This window comes from Mytilus californianus, unplaced genomic scaffold, assembly GCF_021869535.1.
Source record: "Mytilus californianus isolate M0D057914Y unplaced genomic scaffold, xbMytCali1.0.p SCAF_7, whole genome shotgun sequence".
Lineage (NCBI taxonomy): Eukaryota > Metazoa > Mollusca > Bivalvia > Mytilida > Mytilidae > Mytilus > Mytilus californianus.
The window spans coordinates 114779016-114804346 of NW_026262723.1; the positions used below are offsets into that span (position 1 = coordinate 114779016).

A 25331-nucleotide genomic window follows, 5' to 3' on the forward strand; every position below is an offset into this window, starting at 1 on the left:
ACACTTTTATGGCTCACACATGCAACCTTTAGTTTGAATTTGGAAACAGGCTGCGCATGCGTTCAGCATGTAGTAAGCATGTTCATTCGTTAAAATGAAAAGAATGTCAACATTGAATAGTAAAACAAGGAAGCCACCAGAAATACCCATTTCGTTGACTAATCTGGCCTACAAAAATCATTCTTGTATACAGGCAAAAAAATGGTTTACATATATTTCAAATCTATAACATGAAATCAAACAGACATAGAAAAATCGTCATTATTCGATTTCACGTGCTTATCTGTCTATTAATATCTGGTTTTTTGTCGAGCCTGCGATTTATGTCGCAGAAAGCTTGACAAAGGGATAGTGATCCGGCGGCGGTTACGGCGGCGGCGGCGGCGTTAGTTAACTTCTTAAAAGCTTTGTATTTTAGAAGGTGGAATACCTGGATGCTTCATACTTTGTATATAGATGCCTTATGTTACGAAGTTTCCATCTGTCACATGTCCATTGTCCATGACCTCATTTTCATGGTTCAGTGACTACTTGAAAAAAAGTTAAGATTTTTTGTAATGTTAATTTCTCTCTTATAATGAGTAATAGGATGATAATATTTGGTATGTACGTAGCTTGCAAGGTCCGCATGCCCGTCAGGCAGTTTTCACTTGACCTCGACCTTATTTCATGGATCAGTGAACAAGGTTAAGTTTTGGTGGTCAAGTCCATATCTCAGATACTAGAAGCAATAGGTCAACTATATTTGGTGTATGGAAATATTTTATGATGTACATGTCAGTCTGGCCGGTTTTATTTGACCTTGACCTCATTTTCACGGTTCATAACTCAGTGTTAAGTTTTTGTGTTTGGTCTGTTTTTCTATTACTTTAAGCAATAGGTCAACTATATTTGTTGTATGGAAGGATTGCAAGCTGTAAATGTCTGCCTGGCATGGTTCATCTGACCTTGACCTCATTTTCATGGTTCATTAGTCAATGTTTAGTTTTCTTGGTTAAGTCTTAGAAACTATAAGCAATAGTTCAACTATATTTAGTGTATTGACTGATTGTAAGGTGTACATGTATTTCATGTTTGGTTTATATGACCTTGACCTCATTTTCTTGGATCATGTTAAGTTTATGTGATAGTTGTAGTAAAGCTTTATATTTAGAACTATCACATAGTATCAAAGGATGATTAGTAAAGAAGGCGAGACATTTCAGCGTGTGCACTCTTGTTTTATGTTTATATGTGTAAATTATCATCGGCAGTCTTCTGAGGTTAACTCGATAAATAATTAGATGGCGTCTAGTCTAAAATACGCACGAATTGCTGATACATTATAACGAGTCTAATCATTGTTAATTATTTATTGGTTTTTTTTTTTTTACTTTTGGTAATTTGGATATACGTTTTAGTATGTTATAAGTTTGGTGAACATATATTTGACAGATAATGCCTTTAGGATCAGAGACGTGAATATTTACCATATATGTCTCTGTTCAAATATAGGGGGAATGTCAAGTGGCAAATTGCAATCAAAGTAAAAACATAACTCTACCAAATTAGACCACAAGAGATGAAAAATGGCTAGTAAAAGCACACACCATGTGTTACACCCTCAATCGACTCATACCCCAATAATACTTTGCTTGCTAACAAACATTGTTCTGGTGATTCCAGGTACCAAATATCAACATAATGAACGTAGACCTACAAGACTGGGATAAAACAAGAGAGGAAGTCAGTAAGATCGGTCACATAGACTTACTGGTCAACAATGCTGGTGTTGGCTGTAGATTGCCATTCATAGACACACCAAAAGAAGAGATAGATAGGTAAGAATATATACAGGAAGATAGATAGGTAAGAATATATGCAGAAATATTTATAATTGTGTCTTACTTTACACTCTACATAAACATATTTTTTTTTACTGTTGTGCAGTTTTGATGTACTCCATTGTAGAACAACGGTAACTGTATGTATTTCATCTTCCTCGAAGGCTTAAGTTAAGTTATATTATACACATTGTCCTAAGTTAGTTATATATATAGATAAGGAGATGTGGTAACTATGATTGCCAATGAGACAACTATCCACCAAGTTCAAATAAAGTGGATGTATACAATTATAGGCAACCGTATGGTCTTGAACGATGAGAAAAACCCATACCGTATAAACGGCTATTAAAAGCCCCGATATGAAAAATATGTAACAATTCAATTGAGAAACAAGCGGCCTAATTTATAACAATACAATTTACGAAACAATATGACCAACGACAACCATTAAACTACAGGCTCCTGACTTAGGACAGGCACATACAGAATGTGATGGAGTTGAACATGTTTGTGGATGCTCAACCCTCCCCTAACCTGGGATAATGGTATTACAGCACAACATAAGTACAAACTATAAAAATCAGTTGAAAATGGCTTCATTCATCAGATCGATAAAAAGCAGAAAAACGTTTAACAAAAACACAGACCGGACGTGGCAGGGTATTTATACATCCCTCACAATACACATTATCCCATGTTAAGTTAAATTATACACATTGTCCTAATGTTATAAAAGTTGTATTATGCACATTGTTCATATATGGGACAAATTGTTGCCTATACGGTTTATGCCGATCGATAGCATTTGAGACGTTTTTTGTATATTCAGTAAGAAAGTACTATATAATCATGAAGGCAGCAACAATGAGAAATCGCACATTTTTTTTCAAAAGAAGGCGAAAGATACCAAAGAGACATTCAAACTCATAAGTTGAAAATAAACTGACAACGCCAAGGAAAAAAATGAAATAAAACACAAATACACAAACAACAGTTTACAAAACACAACATAGAAAACTAAAGACTGAGCAACACGAACCCCACCAAAAACCGGGGGTGATTTCAGGTACTCCGGAAGGGTAAGCAGATCCTGCTCCACATGTATTCTTTTTAAAATTTGGAAAAAAAACTAAAAACATAACAAAACTCCATGCCAAAATAAAAACAAAACAAAATAAACATAAGAAATTATAAATTGAGCCTGAAAATTCCCCATCATTGTCAATCTTAAAGGAGAGGGTGGACAGGTGGCCCCCAACTCCCACTTTCTTTCCCCTTACTCCCAGACGAAAATCGGTCAATAAATTTTCCCCAAAATATCCCAACTTTTACTCCCCCTCTTCGCTCAGTTAAACCCCCCCCCCCTGACTCTTACTTCCCTCTTCCCTGACTCCTGCTTCCCTCCCCTTGACTCCAGCTTCCCGCGCCTCATTCCCAATTTCCCTTACCCCTGTCTACCTCCTCTTAAAGATAATGATAAAGGTAAGATATAATTGACGGTTTTATCTACAACCCTTTTGCTTTCTTTTTTATATTCTGTCATTGATATCGTTATTGATTCGCAGTTAAAATTCATGTTCGAATTGTTTCAGGTTATATGATGTCAACGTTAAAGCTGTGTTCAATGTTTCGCAGGTAATCATTATGAACCGCCAACGATAAGTACCGATTATCAGGTTGTCTGCATATTGATATTGTAAAATATCAGCTGCGAGTCACAATATGAAGCTTTTTGTCGACTGAGCGCATCGAACGAGATCAAAAAGTCTTCATATTGTGTCGAGCAGCTGATATTTTACAATATCAATATGCAGATAACCTGAAAATCGATTTATCGGGCTGTATTTGCGTCTTTGAAGTGTTTTCTTTATTTCACTAGCAAATCGAAAGATGACTTGATAAGTTCGTGTCAAACTTATCAACGTCGGTTCAAACATTATGACGTCGCTGATATGTCCGGGTCAAAGTTATAAAGGCCGAGTCATCATATTCGACCTCACAAAGCCGTGATATGCAATTTTATTAAGAGCTGAGCAGAGTGATATAAACAGTGGGACGGGCGATAAGTTACATTTCCAGGGCTCTCCGTACGTTTGTTTGCCGGTACCAGATCAGATTAAAGATTTTGGTAAGGGTAGCTTACCATGAAGTTTTGTTCGCATCAACTTGAGACTTAGTACTAATATTTGTTACTAGTATGACTTGACCCTTTTAAATTGAAACTAAATTCAAATGTGCATTATAATTTGATCTTTTTGTAAATATGTCAACTTGATCTTTTACCTACATTTCGTGGTTCGATGATCATGGAAAGGTGATATTGCGACCGGGACAGGGTGTTATATTGACATAAATTCATGTATTTAATTGAACTGAATAACAGTTTTGTTTGATTTGCACACTACCAGGACTCCGACGTAGACGTCAGGGCACATACCGTACACCAAACAATCTTATGTAGACGTGGATAGTAGATATAATTTACTTGCGTTTCTTCCACCTTTTTTCATTTTATATACTATTTTTTTCTTTTTCCTCCAATAGGAGTTATCATTAAACTTATTTCAATTTATTTTTATTACTAAGTCCATGTGACAGTTATGAATAAATGCAGGATTTGGATTTACGTCAATTAGGCAGCAACCAAACGACAAAAACAACCAATGAGTTGTAGGGGTCAACATTCAGACTTCAACAATAGACATATGACTTTATATATACACATCATACAACAAAGTAGTATTTATAACTTTGTGCTGGTGTATTTTATATATAGGAGGCAGATTAGAATAAACAACGTTATAAAAAAAAGATGTGGTATGATTGCCAATGAGACAATTACACCAGAGGTGAAGCTATTGGTCACTGTACGGCCTTCAATAATGATCAAAATCTATAACATATAGTCATCCACAAAAGGCCCCGACATAACAAATTGTGAAACAATTAAAACGAGAAAAAAACAACGGCCTGATTTGTGGCAAATCAATAAACAGAACACAAATATGACGAACAAAAACCTACAAAATCACTGAATTACAGGCCCCTGACTTTGTACAGGCACAAACACCTACAGAATGGGGTGCTGGTTTAATATGTTTGTGAGCGCATTACCCCCCTCCCCTTACTTTGGACATTGTAACAGCACAAAGTAAGAATCAACTTTAAAATACTTTTATTCATCAGATTACCACGAAGCAGAAAAACAAAACAAAACAAAACAAAACAAAACAAAACAAAACAAAACAAAACAAAACAAACAAACAAAACAAACAAGCAAACAAACAACAAACAAACAAAAAGGACAAAAGACAAAAAGTAACTGAAAACCAATGATCTGATTTATGATATGAAAAAAAAGAAAAACAATTGACGGACAGCAACCAACGACTACCACTTAATTTCAAGTTTCTGACCTTGGACATCCACATATAAAGAATTTTGCGGGGTTGAACATGTTTGCTAGGTTTTATCCACCTCACCCTTAACCAGCTGTGACAGTTCTTAGTGTAACAGCACAGCATATAAAAAAACTGCACAAACCTGTCGGAAAGTGCTTGACTTATCAGAACGGCACAACACACAAAATATACTAACAATTAAACAGAAGGCACAAAGTAACGACCAAAAAGTTCTCGAAGTTACTGAAATCTAGTTAAGGTCAATTACAACAAATGAATAATCATGTATACCCAGACTAAAATATCAATCAGTACACTTCCAATAGATTTAGTGGAAAGACGTCATAATCAGTCCGATGTAAGGACGACCTTGTGCATTGAAAACAAATTATTGCTTCATAATAAATGCAAAATCTGCAACAATGACGATCTGCCATTTTGGCAACTGTGTGCAGTTTTATTTAGCTTCTGCATAAAAATCACCCGAATTCCAATTAACGAAAATTGCCCATAGAAAGGAGTTATAATCACTATGATGTCAATGAACATTAGTAATCTTATTATTAATTTCAAATGTCGACACATCTTTATAATAAGAGGTTACTTTGAATTGCGATTAATTTTGAAAAATAACTGTTTATATCCCTTATGAAAAAAGTATCGACCAATGTCTAAGTAAATTGTAAGATTGGGTAACCAAGATTCTATTCCTGTTGAAGGTAATTGCCAAGCGCATGATAGAAAAGGGAGAAGGCGGTTCTATAGTAAATATTTCCAGTATATGGTCAAGGACAGCTCATCCTGATGCCAGTGCTTATTCTTCAACAAAAGGTGCCGTCGATAATATGACTAGATGTATGGCTCTAGAACTTGGACCCCATAATGTAAGCTCAATATCTGTAGAATTAACCGTGTTTTTTTCATATACTAGTAGTAAAACAATTTTTGAATAGATCCCATAAAAATAAAGTTTTATGTAGTTTTACAGGGCACACGGATTTGCTCTTTCCTTAATCTCAAGAAAATGGCTTTAAAACTGCAAAATGTCTATGATTAATCATTTTTTTGCGAGAAAACTGACAACATCGAGTGAGACATCACCGAATTAGTAACACAACGAGCGTCATACTTGGAGCAGTATCTGCTTTCGCTACCGGATCACGTAAGATCACCCCCATGTTGATGGGTTTTTTGTTCCTCAGTCTTTATATTTCTTTGTCGTGTTTTGTTGACTTGTTTGTCTTTTCGTCGTTAGTCGTATTTTGTCATGGCGTTGTCAGTTTCTCTTCGTCGTTAGTTGTATTTTGTCATGGCGTTGTCAGTTTCTCTTCGTCGTTAGTTGTATTTTGTCATGGCGTTGTCCGTTTCTCTTCGTCGTTAGTTGTATTTTGTCATGGCGTTGTCAGTTTCTCTTCGTCGTTAGTTGTATTTTGTCATGGCGTTGTCCGTTTCTCTTCGTCGTTAGTGGTATTTTGTCATGGCGTTGTCAGTTTCTCTTCGTCGTTAGTTGTATTTTGTCATAGCGTTGTCAGTTTCTCTTCGTCGTTAGTTGTATTTTGTCATGGCGTTGTCAGTTTCTCTTCGTCGTTAGTTGTATTTTGTCATAGCGTTGTCAGTTTCTCTTCGTCGTTAGTTGTATTTTGTCATAGCGTTGTCAGTTTCTCTTCGTCGTTAGTTGTATTTTGTCATGGTGTTGTCAGTTTCTCTTCGTCGTTTGTTGTATTTTGTCATGGCGTTGTCAGTTTCTCTTCGTCGTTAGTGGTATTTTGTCATGGCGTTGTCAGTTTCTCTTCGTCGTTAGTTGTATTTTGTCATGGTGTTGTCAGTTTCTCTTCGTTTTTGAGCTTTTGTATGTACTCTTAGTATATTTTGCATCTTGTTTTACATCTTATCGGTATCAAGCACACACAAAAATTAACAAAAAATGCAAAAGAAAGACAGTCCCGATCTACGAGTACTCGCAGTTAGTGAAATCTAGTTCGAAACGCAATTTCGACTTATATAATGATCACATTCTACTTGACTGAGTATTGATAAGTACATATGAACAGATTTGGTGTAGACATCATATGCAGTCAGAAAGAGCATTTTATTGTGCAATTCCAAAAATATTAGTATTGAAAGGATGAAGAACCACATATAAGTCTGAATAACTGGAAAACAGTACAGGCTCTTTTACGTTCAGGTCCGTACGCTCCACAGAGTGTCAAAATGTAAACAATCATATCACTGCCACGACCCACCTTAAAGCCTCTTTCGAACATTTGAAAGTCCCGACTATGTACTGGTTACCTAAATTACACAAACAATCATTCAAATTTCGTTTCATCTCCGCATCTAGCAAGTGTTCTACTACTAATCTCTTAGTGCTTCTAACTACCTCCCTTACTACTATCAAAGAACTTGTTATTAACTTTTGTAATAAAGTTTATGAAAATAATGGTATCAATTGTTTTTGGAGTGTTAAAAATTCTATAGAAATTTTAGATAAAATACGTGCTTTTGATGGTCCTTTTAATTCTGTTGGCAGTTATGATTTTTCTACTCTCTACACTACACTTCCACACAATCTTATCAAGAAAAAGTTTTCATATTTAGTTAAATCGTCTTTTGAAAAATCTCATTGCAAATTTATTTGCTGTAACTCGTTTAAAGCCTTTTTCTGTTACGAAAAAGGAAGTATGCTAGATACACTTACTGGAAATGTGAAGACATGATTGAAGCATTAAATTTTACGGTGACATTGTAATAAAAGCGCGAAAATCACTGCGTGATCCGTGTAAACTCATCGAACTTTTAACAAACTTATTAGTAAAGGTTATCTTATTTAAAATGTTGATCTTTGAATATTGTTTACATTGGCACAAATATTTTGTCATCAACAAATTAAAACATAACTAAATTTGTATTCCTTAAGAATTTTATTTTCTATATAGAGACTGCTTTATCTATATATAACATGATACATATTTATTATAAGGTTAAATCCTAACTATCCTACTGCCTGTCGATACTTTTATTTTGGCATTGCACAAATCCTTGGCGTGTGTTTTAATTGAGTTTAGTCTCTGATGCATGATTTTTTTATTATTAATTGTTTTTGGCTTTTAACTAGCTTTCATTAACTGCTAGTACTCTCAAATCATACTTTCGTGTTAATTTGACATGTTGACACAATTTATAATGCATTTTTGTTATTCGATGTTTACTTATTTTGTGTTATATCTCGTCATCTTTGATAAGTATTTAATATGACGATAAATTATCACTTCTGTACTCGTACTATGAACTACAAATTTATTAATTTTGTAAAAAATATTTCCGTACTCCTAGCAATAAAATTATTATATCTAAACATACCTGTGTACGTTATTTTATTTAACGTCATTTTGTCCTAGGATAGAGTTGTCTTTTTGACATTGTTTTACATCCCGCTTTTCATTAATATTGTATTTATATGGTGTCATAGATCAAATTTATTCGTTCAGTGTATGTTTACTTGCTTTTGTTAATATGTCTTTTTGATCGAGTTACGCCATTTCAATTGATATAATTTATAGTGTGTCTTTCTATGTTGTAATGTTACACTACTGTTTCAGGTTAGGATGAAGGTTAGCGCCTGTTAAAACGTTTAAACCCGCTGCATTTGATGCACCCGTTCAGGAGCCTATTGATCATTGGTTGTCGTTTATTGATGTGGTTCATAAGTGTTTCTCGTTTCTCGTTTTTTATACAGATTAGACCGTTGGTTTTCCTGTTTGAATTGTTTTACACTAGTCATTTTGGGGCCCTTTAAAGCTTACTGTTCGGTGTGAGCCAAGGCTCCGTGTTGAAGGCCGTACTTTGACCTATAATTGTTAAATTGATAACTTATACATTGTGACCTGGATGGAGAGTTGTCTCATTGGCACTCATACCACATCTTCTTATTTCTATCAGTTAATACTTAGCTATTGAATATAAAATCAATGTCAATACCGATCAAGACAATAGTCAGAGATCTATTACAGTTTTAAATTGATAACTGTAAGAATAAGCACCAGTAAAGTAATATGAATCGTATTTTAATTTAATGGCTCTACAGCCCATATTTCAAAAATAAAAAGGATGTGCTATTCCGTTTAATTTGTAATAAGATCATTATTTGATACAACCAAACTACCAAACCAAATCTTTCCATCTATGAAAAAATTTAGTAAAGGTTTTAAGTAATTTGAAGTAACGAAATCCCTGTCTTAATCAGTAATCAATGAAACATAAATTACGTTCATTGAAATCTAAAACATTTCTATAGACCGAGTTGGGAAATACAAATACCGTAAAAATGAAACAGCACCATCCAAAAAGAAGAAAAATTACATCTTTTCTTTTGTAAATTGCAGTAAGGAGTTTTTCAACGTGAAACTGAAATTAAATAAACCAATTATTGAGGTCCGTACCCTTGGTATATTTCCGTAAGAAAATATGTTATTAATCAAACCAGGATAATGACAAATTACTTCATACTGTAGTTTCGTATTTTCTTGCAATGTATTTGACGATATATTAGTTTTCATTTTTATTACCACAGATAAGGGTTAATTCAGTAAACCCAACTTTCGTAATGACAAACATGACAAAAGGACAAGAGCATACAGTGACAAGTTTACTCGAGAGAACACCGATGGGAAGGTTTGCTGGTAAGTATACTAGACCGAATACCTCATGGGAAAGTTTTTTGACAAGTAAACTATACGAAATACCAATTGGAAGGTGTGCTGCGGATAATTATGGACAGTCAACACATGGAAAGGTTTGCTGGTAAGTGTACTAGACAGAATACTCGTACCTCATGGGAAGATTTGCTGGTAAGTGTACTAGACAGAATACTCGTACCTCATGGGAAGATTTGCTGGTAAGTGTACTAGACAAAATACCTCATGGGAAGGTTTGCTGATAAGTGTACTAGACAGAATACCTCATGGAAAGATTTGCTGGTAAGTGTACTAGACAGAATACCCGTATCTCATGGGAAGATTTGCTGGTAAGTGTACTAGACAAAATACCCGTATCTCATGGGAAGATTTACTGGTAAGTGTACTAGACAGAATACCCATACCTCATGGGAAGATTTGCTGGTAAGTGTACTAGACAGAATACCTCATGGGAAGGTTTGCTAGTAAGTGTACTAGACAGAATACCTCATGGGAAGGTTTGCTAGTAAGTGTACTAGACAGAATACCCGTACCTCATGGGAAGATTTGCTGGTAAGTGTACTAGACAGAATACCCGTACTTCATGAGAAGATTTGCTGGTAAGTGTACAGACAGAATACCTCATGGGAAGGTTTGCTGGTAAGTCAACTAGACAGAATACCCATGGAAAGATTTGCTGGTAAGTATTGTAGATAGTATACCTCATGAAAAAGGTTTTTAGTAAGCATACTAGAAGGAATACTTCAGAAAGTTTGCAGGTTAGTCTGCTGGACAAAAAGTAAGGCGACTGTAGTTTACCAATGTTAAATTCTCGAAAATCGATTAGGAAGAAACGAATCAACTTGAAGGTAGAAAACAAAAACCGAGGGAATCGCATGACTTCCAAAATGATCGAGACCGGGTCCGTCTCCTGCTATGTGTGCATCACCCGTCATGTGAATTCATTCAGTCAAAATATAACTACCGGAAATAAGACTCAATTGGTACACTTACAGATCAGACGACTTGCTTTTTATCTAAAGATGTAAGATCGCGAAAGCATGTCGCTTGTGAATTGAGACACCAACACATTGTATCGGTCAATCAATTCGTGATGGTGACCGTAAAATTTATATGGAAGGCATTGTTTACCATTTTGTTTTCCTTTCTTGGCTATTTTCTTGAAATCTTCAATAAAAAGGGAGAAAATGTAAGCAGCAAAAAGGATCAAGTAGATATGATGTTCAGTTGTTGTCGTTTGTTGATGTGGTTCATAAGTGTTTCTCGTTTCTCGTTTTTTATATAGAATAGACCGTTGGTTTTCCCGTTTGAATGGTTTTACACTAGTAATTTTGGTGCCCTTTATAGCTTGCTGTTCGGTGTGAGCCAAGGCTCCGTGTTGAAGACCGTACTTTGACCTATGATGGTTTACTTTTATAAATTTTGACTTGGATGGAGAGTTGTCTCATTGGCACTCATACCACATCTTCTTATATCTATGATCTACTCATACCCGAAATATCTCCTTATAGAAGTTATTGTTCTAACATTGCATTTGTTTACCCATTTTTTCAATTTTGCCAATTGGCTTGAAAGCTATAACAAAATAATTAGCAAGATAAGTTATACAGTTACTGTTACTGCCTTTAAAAGCAATTTTAACCAATAATTTATTATTACGCAGCCGCGTATAAGAGAAGAGGTGTATAGTGATGTGCATGTCTATGCGTTCGTTTGTCCGTCTGTCACAATTTTCCGCATGATAATTTAAGTGTCGCTGAGCCAAATCTTTTGAAATGTGTATGCAATGTCATAGACCATACAATATCGTCTCGAATTTATGGTTTTGAATTTACTGTTCAAGAGTTACATTCCTTGGTTACCTTCAAAATTTGTGTTTTCGTATTATCATTTAAGTACCACTTGAATAAGTCGATTTGGAATTTGAACACACTTTCCATTCTATATTTTATTCCATGTTAAAATTGTGATGGTTATCATATAGGATTTTATATAGGATTTTTTTTCAGTGCATGTGTTAATTACGATGAATTTTGACTTTCAACAAAATTTCAGAATTGCTATTAAAGTATCAACTGACTCCATATTGTTGTGATCTTAAAAACCGTTTAAACATTTTCCTTTTTTGTGTGTGTTTTTTTTTTGTTTGTTCTTTTTTTGGCAATTTTATTGCATTTTTTTTAGTTATTTTCTGTAAAACTATTATAGATAGTAGGCACTTGTAAACAGCAAAAATGATATGAACAATAAAGTTTACATAAGGCAACAGGGTAGAAAATAAATGTTTGAGGTCATACAGTCTCTTCAGTTTTGCTTTTTACCTTGCTTTGTGGATTGATGAGAATTTGAACACAGGCAAACTGCTATATTGCCTCTAATTTACCCATTAAATGTGTTTTGGGGAATTATCTTGATTTAATATAGAGAAACTGTAATTATCACACATGGTTAGCAGGGTTAGATCTTCAATAGGTCAGCATAACCGAAACTTTAAATTGACTCCTTGTGGGATCGAGTTATTGCCCTTAAGTAATGATTTTTTTTTTTGGGGGGGGGGGGGTTTCAACTATGTTTGCTATTGATGACTTTTGCTTATTTGTGTTAGAGGGTTGGTGACTTGTAGACATAATACTACAATTAATTTAATAATATTTCTTTGTAATGAAGCTTCACGAATATCTCACAATTTATTTTTATTTTTTATGCTTTAATAAATATTTTCTGTTATTGAAAACTATAAAGATGTGTATCATTAAGGTAATATTTTTATTACAGAAACAAAAGATGTTGTGAATGCCGTCGTATTCTTACTGAGTGACCAGAGTTGCATGATAAGTGGGGAATCTCTTCGTGTCGATGGAGGAGTAGGAGTATACTGAACCCAGGTTATTCGTCCTGTGTTGACTTAAAAGAACTATGAATAAAGATATAACTTTCAGTTTTACTTATGTTTTAGCAGTCCCATACATTTTACCCAAAATTAAGCACTAAATCATGTTTTGATGAAGAGTTTATTTAAGCTTAATGTATATTTATTGTACCTCTTTTGCTGTGATGTAGACACTAACCGATCTATTGATCAATATGACCGATGGTGTTTGTTCTGTATTGAAAGGGAGTGATTTATAATTGCTCGAAAAAAATGCCTTAAATATAAGGGTAAAAGATTTGTAACTCTTAAGGTCAAGTTACAGTAAACGGGCTATGTCACAGATTTTCTTAAAATTTTCCATATACCTTTGAACTGTATCTGAAAATCTGAAACTTATGTATCAACAAAATATATTTTTTTAAGAAAAATCTATGTACTAGAAATTGAAAATTGTATGATTTCAAGGTAAATTTATGAACGTTTTTCGTCGATTTCATGTGTTTCCTTTACAAATGTTCACCTATTTTGAAAGATTTCAATCAGTAATATTTCAGAAAATAAAAAAGATTAAGTCATTATTTTTTCCATTTTCAGATATGATTCAACGAATCAAAGCTAAATGCAAAATTTTACCGAAATCTGTGACATAGCCCATTTACCGTTCCTTGACCTTAAATGACAGAGTCAAAAAGTAAAAAAAAAATCAGTCAATTCTAATGTGTTAAGCGATAAAGTTGTATGAAAATTGGTTAAATCGAATTTATCGCACGAAGTGTTGACGGACGGACGAACGGACGGAAAAGCAATGTTTCCCCCATGCCAATTTTTTTTTTTGGGGGGGGGGGGACTGGATCGATCTAGTTTTACTCCCCCCCCCCCGGAAAAAATGGCATGATCCCACATTCCCCCTCAGCGTGATGGGGAGGAACAGGACTTGTTTCCTCCTAGTAGCACGAGAAGCTTTCTTTCCCCCTTGTAGTAACGTCGACGACGTCAGTTGGAAAATAGTTATCCATGATTACATCCATTCTTTTCTGTTAACCCTGGGGGATGTTGAGAATAACGCGGGAGTTACGACGTCACGTTTTACCTATTATATCTAGGATTGACGTCAGTGTGGGACGTGGCCTTAGCATTCAGAATATATATAAAGTAAACGTTAAACTGTATGGTTGTGTTTCTGCATTTTATATTACTATAGTTGATTTAGCCCCGACATTTATTGGCTGTTGTCTCCTTCGGTAAAAAAAAACACTAACTGACTGGATATTTGTGGAATAGTAATGTCATTGCACCTCGGGGGACAATAAACTTACTGTTCCACTCATACCCAGTCAATAAGTATAAACTATAACTTGTCACGGTGTAACTTAATCACAAATATCAAGTCAATATCTTCAAGCATGAAAAAAAAAGTGTAGAAACCTGATTATTTGAGTGAAATTTCAAGTCCAAGGACATGATCTGTAACTTGATAAAATTATATATAAATTATTAAACCTATATTAACAAGCATGATGAAAAACGTACGGGAAACTGATTATTTGAGTGAATTTTCTAAGTCAAAAAAACATAACTCTGGACAAATTCATCAGACCGGCACAAAAATTTAAACTTGATCTGTAACTTGTCATGATAAATCTATTTACCAAATATCAAATCAATATATTCAAGCATGACGAAAAAGTGAGGAAAACTGATTTTTGAGTCCAAGGACCATAACTCTGAACAAAATTATCAGACCGGAACAAAATTCGAACTTGATCTGTAACTTGTCATGATAAAACTATTTATACCAATTGGTAAATCAATATATTCATGCATGACGAAAAAAAGTGTGGAAAACTGTTTTGTCAGTCTGAAGGATGGACAGACAGACAGACAGACGGACGGAGTGCAAATCTAAATTCCCCTTCGACATTGTCAGTAGGGGACTAATAAAGTGGTGGTGAGCAATTTTAGGCTCTCTCACTAAATAATACAAAATTTGATGTCTATGTTGAATCTATCCAATCGAACTAAAGATAAAGGATACTACAGATACACTTAAGTCTGCCTCATATCTTGACTTACATCTAGAAATTGACAATGAGGGTCGGTTGAAAACAAAACTTTACGACAAAAGAGATGATTTCAGCTTCCCAATTGTGAACTTTCCATTTCTATGTATCAACATTCCAGCAGCGCCTGCATACGGAGTACATATCTCCCAATTAATACGATATTCCCGGGCTTGTATTTCCTATCATGATTTCCTTGATAGAGGATTGATGCTCACAAGGAAGCTATTAAACCAAGATTTCCAAATGGTGAAGTTGAAATCATCCCTTCGTAAATTTAAACGGACGCCATCACGAGTTGGTTGACCGTTATGGAATAACCGTTTCACAGATGATATCGGATATGTTCCTTATGTCGTAACTACAATACTCTTCCCTTTTCACGAATGTGACCTACCGAATTTATTAGACTATTTACCGGATTTGTAATAACATAAGCAACACGACGGGTGCCACGTGTGGAGCAGGATCTGCTTACCCTTCCGGAGCACCTGATATCACCCCCAGTTTTTGGTGGGGTTGGTGTTGCTTAGTCTTTAGTTTTCTATGTTGTGTCATCTGTACTATTATTTGTCTATTTGTCTTTTTATTTTTGGCCATGGCGTTGTCAGTTTGTTTTCGATCTATGAGTTTGACTGTCCCTCTGGTATCTTTCATGCCTCTTTTAGATAAGCATTTATTGGTTTTATGTTTCAAATGTGGTCGCATACATTCGCCTTTTTTTTCTTTTTTTTTTTTTTTTTGTAAACTAAGAAGACGCTGTTAAACTCATGATTTACATGACTTTACAGCACAACATAAGAACAAATTATAAATATCAGTTCAAAAAGGATTGACTTATCAGATCGAAACAACACTTTTATATAAAGTTTATTTTCTAAATGCCAAATATATAAAACATGCGCTAGACGGATTTGACCGCATTTAGAAATATTCTGTAACTAAATCTGACATTGACCCAAACACTTCCATGAGAGCTCTAGGCCCCTTGGTTTTATCACCTTCTCCAAATCAGGAGAGCGTGAGACCTGTCTTAACAACTGCCTTGTCATATCAGAATTATGATTTTATGAGTTCGTAATTCTATTGTGGTGTACGGGTTTACTGTCGAAAATAATGGAAGGTGTCCGTTGTTATTCTGTGGTTAACATGTTGTAATGTACTATTATATTATTTATTTATGTATTTATCTATCCTGAGTGTTCTTGCGTTTATTTGTACTGTATTTTTGTCACGTAATGTTGTTATTTTAGCGGTTTTTTTAACATTGCCATATAAGCGGGAGGTTTGGCTAGCCATAAAACCAGGTTCAGCCCACCATTGTTTCTTCAAATGTTCTGTACCAAGTCAGGAATATGGCAGTTGTTATCAAATAGTCAGTTTCTATGTATGTTGGCGTTTGTTTTTGTAGTAGTTCAGTGTTTTCTTCTTATAGTTGATGTGTTTCCCTCGGTTTTGGTTTGTGACCCGGGTTTGTTTTCGCTTAATAAATTTATGACTTTTGAACAGCGGTATACTACTGTTGCCTTTGTTAATATATATTTTAAATCTAAATAAAAGAACAGTTCCAATGTCCCCCGCGTTGCACATATTTTATCTATCCAAGGGCGATAACTAAAAAGAAACTTTGAAAAAGTGAAGGCTTCAGAGCAAATGCATTTCGATTTCCGTTACAATTTATTTTTTCAAAGGGGCATAACTCGTTGAAAATATTTGATCAGCACTTATTCTCAAAAGTGTCAAAGACATTGGTGATATAAACCTATGATATCAGTTTCATAAAATTCTGGCAAGAATTGTACATATGAATAAACTATAACAATCAGTTGGAAAAGTCTTTTGAGTAAAGCCTATCATGTGATGTGAATTGAAAAATCACAGCTTTTGAACAATATGATACATGTATTATAAAAAAAAATCTATAACCCGTCATGTATTACTCCTATGAGGGGCGCCTCTACACTCATTATCATTTGTTTGATTACAAAATTAATGAGAAAATGAGATTATAAGGAAATATATGGTCCAATAATATGATTTTGGTCTCTGACTAATGTTTGTTTTACTCAGGTTTATATACCAAGCTTTATTATCTAGTCGGTAGTCTACATTTTCATTGATAATTACTTGTTTACAATCTTTTCTAATAAAATTTGTTATCATGGAAGTATTTTCTGATTAATTATTGAATATTCCCTATGTTGAAATCTATCAATACTTTAAAAAAAATCATTTTTATGCCCCGGCTGCTGCAGAGGGGGCATTACGTATTATCATTGTCTGTTTGTATGTCCGTATGTATTGGTTTCAGTTCTCTAACTTTAGTTTGCCTCAACCAAATGTTATGAAACTTATACACAATGCTTATTACCACAAAACACAGATCAATAAAATTGAGAATGGAAATGGGGAAGGTGTCAAAGAGACAACAACCCGACCAAAGAGCAGAAAACAGCCCAAGTTTAATTTGAATTTGGGTGGCATCACTTTTACCGTTCTAGAGTCATGCCACTTTATAAATTGAAAAATAGCTAAGTTTTTTGTTTCCGTTCTCTAACTTAAGTTTGCTTCAACCAAATGTTATGAAACTTATATGCAATGCTTAAGTAAGTTTCAACCAAATGTTATGAAACATATATGCAATGCTTATTACCACAAACCTCAGATCAAGATTGAATTTGGTTGGTGTTACTCATACCCTTCTTGAGTTATGTCCTTATATAACGTTATATGCAAACAGGGGCATCACCTGTGTCCCATGGACACATTCTCCATTTATTTGTGTTTATTACAGTATAAATTTATATATCAGAGTGCTTTTTATTGAATTTAGCTATGCAACAGGGTAGTGTTTTCAGGTGTATGGTCTTAACGGATGAATATAATTATACCATACATATGTTTATTGGGAAGGTTTATTGTATTTATGACATTTCGTGGAATATTTTTACTCATTTTTTCTCTACCAGTGCAAACAAAATTCCAGCTAAAAAGGCTTGTTAGTGTTGAGTCGACCAATGTGACAATGTTTGATTATAAATTAGAATGTTAACCAAGATTTATGAATATTTTAATCACGATTCATGAATGCAATAGTTTATATTTTTACCTATGAATTTTTATCAAGATTACTGTTTTAGAATAATAATAATCAGTCCACAGACTCGTATTTATCCTGCAATTAAACATTTAACTATACAAATATCAATGTGCAAAAATACGTGAGACTTATATACTATACACATTTTGTTTTGGGTTTTCTTTTTCTATGCTGAGTGTTGTCCTTACCATGCATAAAAAAGTTGCCACTGGACAATCAATTTTCTTCTGAGTGAAATGTATTTAAATAACCGTCACGTTTATTTTATGGTCCTTAGCATAGTCCATATATTTCATTGCTTCCACTGCTACTTATTGAATAATTAACAACATAGACTATGTTACGAAAACATACCTGCAGAAGTACAAATAAGTTTTATATTGTTCCACATTGAAAATCTACCTTGTATGAAACAGTTTATATGTATACATTGTATATGTATTTGACTTTAAAAAAAAACATAAGCAGTAAAATCTAAAGGCAAATCTTTCACAAAATTATTTGTTTACTTTAAAATGATATAAAAACCTTTCATAGTGTATTTTCAAATCTGCAATCAAATTTTCTTTGAAGAGCTTTGTTGATATTCTTGAAGAGATTGACTAATGTATCTGTTATTAAAAATTGAAAACAACACGTTTAATAATTTCATGCGTCCGAAGCGCTTTTCTGGATTTACCTTCATCAGGAACGCTGAAAGCCAAACATTTGAAATCCGAGGGATGTATAAGTACCGAAACAGTTGAAGAGCTATATGACAAAAATACCTAAAACAAATAGCCAAATCCATCTAAGGTCAACTTTGCCTGAGGGGATTGAAACCTTAGTTTCTTTATAATTTAAAATTTATAAACGGGCAATTTTAGAAAAGTTTGTTATAAATCATGTCAGTACCGAAGTACTGACTACTGAGCTGATGATACCCTCGTGGACTGATAGTCCACCAGCAGAGGTATCGACCCAGTGATGTAAAAACTGAAAACAACACGTTTAATAATTTCATGCGTCCGAAGCGCTTTTCTGGATTCACCTTCATCAGGAACGCTCAAAGCCAAACATTAGAAATCCGAGGGATGTATAAGTACCGAAACAGTTGAAGAGCTATATGACAAAAATACCTAAAACAAATAACCAAATCCATCTAAGGTCAACTTTGCCTGAGGAAGTTGAAACCTTAGTTTCTTTATAATTTCAAAATTTATAAACGGGCAATTTTAGAAAAGTTTGTTATAAATCATGTCAGTAAAACATGTTTTCATAACCACAACTGTGACATACATGAATTTTTTCCAAATTAGAATTATGATATTTTACCGTCTAACTAGTACTTATGATTAATGAAATTGTAATGATGAATATAAGAGAGAGAGAGAAGAAGAAGTGTTTCATAACCTCTGTGACTGGCTGGATCCCAAAGGTGTTTTGTTAACAGCAAAATAAGGTGCATTAAAATTTAATTTTATTTTGTAAAATTTGTTTGTTTATTTGTTTATGATCACTGTTAATATGAACTTTCAAGTTGATTTAATAGGTAAATTTTAGTCAGTGTACACAAGCTGATACTAGTTGACACAAGCAAAAAAACCTAGAAAACATGAATTTATTTGAAGATCGTCAAATTCCTCTTTTTTGTGTCTCTTCTTGAGATAGCTGTGGATATGTAGTGTGTCAGTCTGTTTACTGTTTACCATCTTTTTCTTTCTCATCACAGTGCAAAGCTTTAAAAGGTGTATTGACACGATACAATTTCCCCTTCGATTTACATTGGGTTTTTATCTGTGCATCTGCTTTCTATTAAAATCGCACTGTGTAAACACTAAAATCGTAGGTAGTTCGGTTAATAGAATAGAAATTCATAACTTGTCAATGCTGTGAGATTTACCTAGCCATGCTAACGGAAGGTATCAAATTGGATGGAAAATCGTATCATGTAAACGCACCTTTAGTTTAAGTTGATACTGTAAACCAACTAATTTTCGCGAGCGATTTATTTTCGCGTTTTTCGCGAGTAGAAAAATAACGCGAATATAAATCTTCGCGAATATGTAAAACTTGGATTTTTCCTAAGCTATCTACATGAAGAAATTTGAGAATCGCAAAATTAAATCGCCGCGAAATGAACTAGAAAGGGATAAACGCGAAATAAAGTATCCGCGAAAATAAGTTGGTTTACAGTATACATGCCATCATGATTTTGTCACTTGACACCAATTAGTTCTGATTAGTTGCTTAATGATGTGGCTAAGATTCTTTTGGCTAGAATGAGTTATAAAATTGGAATCATGTCAGCAAGGGGAGAAGTATCAATGTATGTGTAATACTCATTGTGTACATTAGGTGGCATTCAGTAGAGAGTTTCAATTTACTTTTTCCAGTCAGAAATAATTTAATTCATTAGAGAGATTAAATACTTATGAATGAACGATATCATCTTTCAGTCTGATCAACAAGATCTGATTATAACCTCTTATAATCTTCTCAGTAATTTGTTAGTTTAACTATAATTTCCTTTCACAGTCCCTTATTTGAGACCCTCAGAATGGAGCCTTTTACCTGTTAGGTATCATATTACTAATAGTTGTGAAAGTGAAACCCAATTAAAAGTATCTGAAAATAAAAAAACATAATAGATACTTATGAAAATTTAAAATAAACCTGTGTCTTTTTCTCTAAAATCACAAAATCACAAAATAAAAGTAGGCGTAAATATTATGATACGGTAAAGCACTCCATACCTTTTTGGAAAGGTTAAACTTGTCTTTATTTAGTTTTATATCCCACCAAATGGATACATTTTGTTAATGACTTCAGAAGGTTGTGATTTGCTTTTTGCTACCTCTGCTTCCTCCTTAAAAAAAACTGATGTAAAGTTGTCTAGAAACTGGTTGGTGTAAAGGTGTTCAGAAACTGGTGTAAGGTTGTTTAGAAACTGGTGTAAAGGTGTTCAGAACTGGTGTAAAGTTGTTTAGAAACTTGCTGATGTAATGTTGTCTAGAAAATGGCTTGTATTAAGTTGTTCAGAAGCTGATGTCAGGTGTCAAGATTATTTCAAGTTGTTTATAAACTGGTGTAAAACTTCTGGATACAAATTTGCAAACGCATGAAAAGGAAAGTTGGGATTGATTTTTGGAGTTATAGTCCTAACAGTTTAGGAATTAGGGGCCAAAAAGGGGCTCAAATAAGCATTTTACTAGTTTCCAGACAATAACTTGTGGAACCGTGTATGGATCTCTGAAATTATACCACAAGTTTCCATACCACAAAGGGATGGTTAGGATTGGCTTTGGGGGGTTATGGCTCAAACCGTTTAGGAATTAGGGGCAAAAAAGGGGGAAAAACAAGGGTTTCCTGGTTAATGGACAATTAAAAAAAAGAACAATGTTATGTTTTGAATACCTCCCATACACTGCTTTTAAATTATGTATAAAGAAATGTTGTATTGTCTTGAGGTGATTAGCTGTCAATTTATTTTTAGAAGTTACTATTTAAATATGGTGATTAAGGAATATTAATTTTACCCATGATTATGTATGTCATTTCCTATTTTAAGACTTTTATGATGTATTTAAATGGGTAATTATGGTTGCAAACTCCATTGGAAATTTGAATTGAGATTATGACCATATCTTGAGGGAAAGAATTTTTTTTTGGAAAAAGGGGGGGGAGGTTAAAAAGAAATTGGGGGGGGGGACAATTTTTTCTCAATTCAGATTTCAGAAATTAAAAAGAAAATTTCTTCAAATATTTTTTTTTTACAAAAAAAAAAGGGGGGGGGGAGTCAATTCGCAACAGCACAGTGTATTGCACAACAGCAAGAAATCTTCAATTGAATGTAAATTCAAATCATATAACCAATTTCAAGTTCTTTGACTACAGTTATTCTGTGTCAGAAACCTATTATGTGTCAAATATTCTGAATTCAGACCTGTATCAAGCGGGAATATTGTGTCCATTTTTGCCCCAACTGTTCAGGGTTGGACTTCTGGGGTCGTATATATCCAGCTGCCCTCGGCGAAGCTATTTATTATTACATAAATTCATTTCACAGTTAGGAAATTGTTCATTAGCCTTGATAAATACAAATTTAGTAAATTTCAATCATGCAAAGGATATATTTCTTGGCACCATGAAGCCATTTAAGTACCAAGCCACATTGACATTTTGTTTTCTTAACAATCATTTGATAATTATTGACATGTATTAAATAAATTTAATTACAAAGTTGCTTTATATATAATAGTTCAAGAAAAAAGCAAAAATGTTTTTTTAAATATTAAAGTGTTTTCTTATTCAAAGAAAAATAATCTCAAAACTGAATTGTGATTTTTTGTCCTGTGACTTTTTGTCTGTGACTTTTTGTCATACATTCAGATAAGATACGGTGTCGGCTACTTTCTCTACATTGTTGCGTAACTTGGAAAGTGAATTAAGCTCCTTGTAGAGGAGGAAGATAAAGACTGTGTAACAGCTGTCCGTCTGATTATTTTACTCAATTAGCCCAAAAAGAAAAAAAAGTGTGTTTCCACTTGCCCCGACTGACCCTAACATTTATTTTAGGGGATTTTGACAAAAACATTTCTTCCAAAAAAAATCGGGTTGTTTCAGATTATACATTTTGAGTTTTATTTAAAAAAAAATCATGGCAGCCTCCATCTATGCACTTCTCTTCCCGACCACCAAAAGCAGATCATGTACTTGTTGGATCCTCTTGGAAGTTACACTGTGTTGGATTATTGTGTGTTTAACAGTTTTATGAAATATGGTTTAAAGGGCAAAATTGGAGATTTGTACAAACTTTACCTCGTCTCATGGGTTTCCGTGCTATTAAGAATGTATTGTGACATTACAATAAGTGACAATTTCCATTGAAAAAGCATGCCTAGTATGAATTCATAAGACGTACATAAACATATGATCTGACCATAAGACTGGTATATAACACTTATTTTAACAACCAAATTTAGTTCCTGTACTAAGTATCTTGACTGTGTGTTGTTCTTGTTTGTCATTGTTTGTATGTCTGTTGTATGTAAACCAATACCAATCTGTGTTGTCAGAATAGAAACTGATTGCTAATTAACATGTCTAAAAATGGTCTGTGGTTGATGTGGTCTATTGTCATATGTTAGCATTTAAAGTCATTGTTAATAGCATTACAATTTTATGTTCTAGAGCTCGGCAGTCCCCCAGGTGATGCTCCCATTGAAAAAAAAGCTGGAGGAGATCCAAAGCAAAATACTGTAGACCAAGCAATAACTGAAAAGCAACAAAACCTTCAAGTTATACAACCTTCCTCAGACATCAGGAATGTAGGTACTAATCAGACCTTGTCAGAGCAGCATGGAGCACAGCAACAACTAAATCAGCTCCAGACAAAAGTGATCCCAGGACAGCAACAAGATACTCAGTCACAAAAACAACAAGATATTCCTAAGCAACAGGATACTCAGTTTCAACAACAAGCTAAATCTCAGCAGACAAGTCACTCACAAGGAGCTAGCCAGCATCAAAATTTGTTAGATCAAAAGCCAGTAAATCAGTCTCAACAACAAACAAAATCTCTAATAGAAGTGATCCCAGCTCAACAAGAAGTTGCCCAGTCTAAACAGGTGATCCCTTTACAAAAACAGGCAACTCTTTCACAACAGCAGGCAACTGCTGATCAAAAACAGGCAACACCTTCACAAAAACAGGCAGCTCTTTTACAACAACAGGCAACTCCTTCACAACAACAGGCAACTCCATCACAACAACAGGCAACTCCATCACAAAAACTGTCCGCTCCTTCACAAAAACAGACAACACCTTCACAACAGGCAACTCCTTTACAACAACAGTCAACACCTTCACAACAACTGGCAACTCAATCTCTTCAGCATGAAAGCCAGTTTCAGCAGCAGGTAGCTCCAGCAACAAATCAATCTCAACAAGTATTTCTTTCCCAGCAGGAGGGGTCACAGCAGACACGTCAGTCTCAACAAGTTGCAGCCAAATTACACCCATCAATTGACAATACACAAAATACATCCATATTGACACAGGTAGATGTTAACCTAAAACAAGAAGTTGTACAACCAGTGAATCAGGAAGTTAAACAAGAAGTTGTACAACAAGTGAATCAGGAAATTAAACAAGAAGTTGTACAACCAGTGAATCAGGAAATTAAACAAGAAGTTGTACAACCAGTAAATCAGGAAATTAAACAAGAAGTGAAAACTTTGTATCCTGAACCTTCACAGAATTTTGTTCAAGAAATAAAACAAAATGAACATGATATTGAACAAAAAGAAACAAAGCAGCAGTTAACTCCAGTCATAACACCAAAAAAGGATACCAGTATAACACCAATACAACTGGAATCTAGACCACAAGAATCTAATTATAGAACAACACTACAGCAGATATTGATTAGACCAGAATTTAGCTACAAAACTACAGTACAACCAACATTTAGTACAACAGGTAATATGTACAGTAAGACAACAGGTAAAAACTAGAAGTAAACTATAATACTATAAATATAAAGCTAGTTTCTTGAGTTTTAATTATGAATTTAGATATATGGACTTTAATTTTTTGTCTTTTTGAATGTCAGTATGACATGTATGAGCTGCTGCATTCACTCTTGGTGGCATTGATGGTAATTATATCCATTAGGTTTTGTCCTCTAAAGTTTAAATAGTGTCACAAATATTTAATTGCTACATTGGGTTTTGTCAGTTAATGTCAGTAATAAAAAATTATAACCCTGGTAAGTAGAACCAAAGTATTTCTAGTGAAACGCATAAGAAATGGTAATATAAATCAAAATTGTCTGATTTATAGTGTAATTTAGGAAGTCATTACATAATGGATATTGTCCATGTTTTCTGAAATACAATTAAGTTTAATCTTTAACAATTATTCATAATCATGGTAAGAATTTTGATCAAAATTTGAAATTCAAAATGAAAATGATGCCCTCAATTCATTCAGTCCATCTACACAATCTTTGTCCTTTTTCTAATAGGTGATACATTGGATAATGGTGATGATTATTTAGTTGAGTGGGATAAAGATCAAGATTTGGATGCAACTTATGACAAAAAAAATGATGTTGATAGTTTGGTTGATGAAGATAAAGATGTTTGGGATGATTCAGATCAAGATCCATGGGACAAAAATATAGATCTTAATGTAGATAACAATGAAGAAGAGCTAGAAAGTAATTATAATATTAACTGAAATCTTAATGTAGATAATAATGAAGAAGAGCTAGAAAGTAATTAAAATATTAACTGACAATTGCTGCAGTAGTAGAATTACATGTAGTTTCCTTACCCTTGGTTCAGTAAATGGTTGATTGATAGTCATTTGACCTGGATGTTTAGGAGCAAAA

General features: G+C 34.0%; 2 protein-coding genes across 6 annotated transcripts in view; both read left to right on the plus strand.

Annotated features, from left to right (window-relative positions):
• LOC127708785 (myb-like protein O) overlaps positions 1 to 25331 on the plus strand; it is a 74121-nt gene that overhangs the window by 32248 nt on the left and 16542 nt on the right. The gene's annotated exons all lie outside the window — the stretch shown is intronic.
• The window catches only part of LOC127708788 (carbonyl reductase [NADPH] 2-like), a 107061-nt gene that overhangs the window by 4497 nt on the left and 77233 nt on the right, over positions 1 to 25331 (plus strand). The window contains exons 3-7 of one of the 4 annotated variants that reach the window (XM_052213918.1): positions 1666 to 1820; positions 3419 to 3461; positions 5947 to 6111; positions 9798 to 9906; positions 12697 to 12865. The exons of the other annotated variants lie outside the window; for them this stretch is intronic. Coding sequence (XP_052069878.1) covers positions 1666 to 1820; positions 3419 to 3461; positions 5947 to 6111; positions 9798 to 9906; positions 12697 to 12800 — 576 coding nt within the window. The 3' untranslated portion in view covers positions 12801 to 12865. Of the gene's footprint in view, positions 1 to 1665; positions 1821 to 3418; positions 3462 to 5946; positions 6112 to 9797; positions 9907 to 12696; positions 12866 to 25331 lie in introns of those variants that run through there. 4 annotated transcript variants of the gene reach the window in all.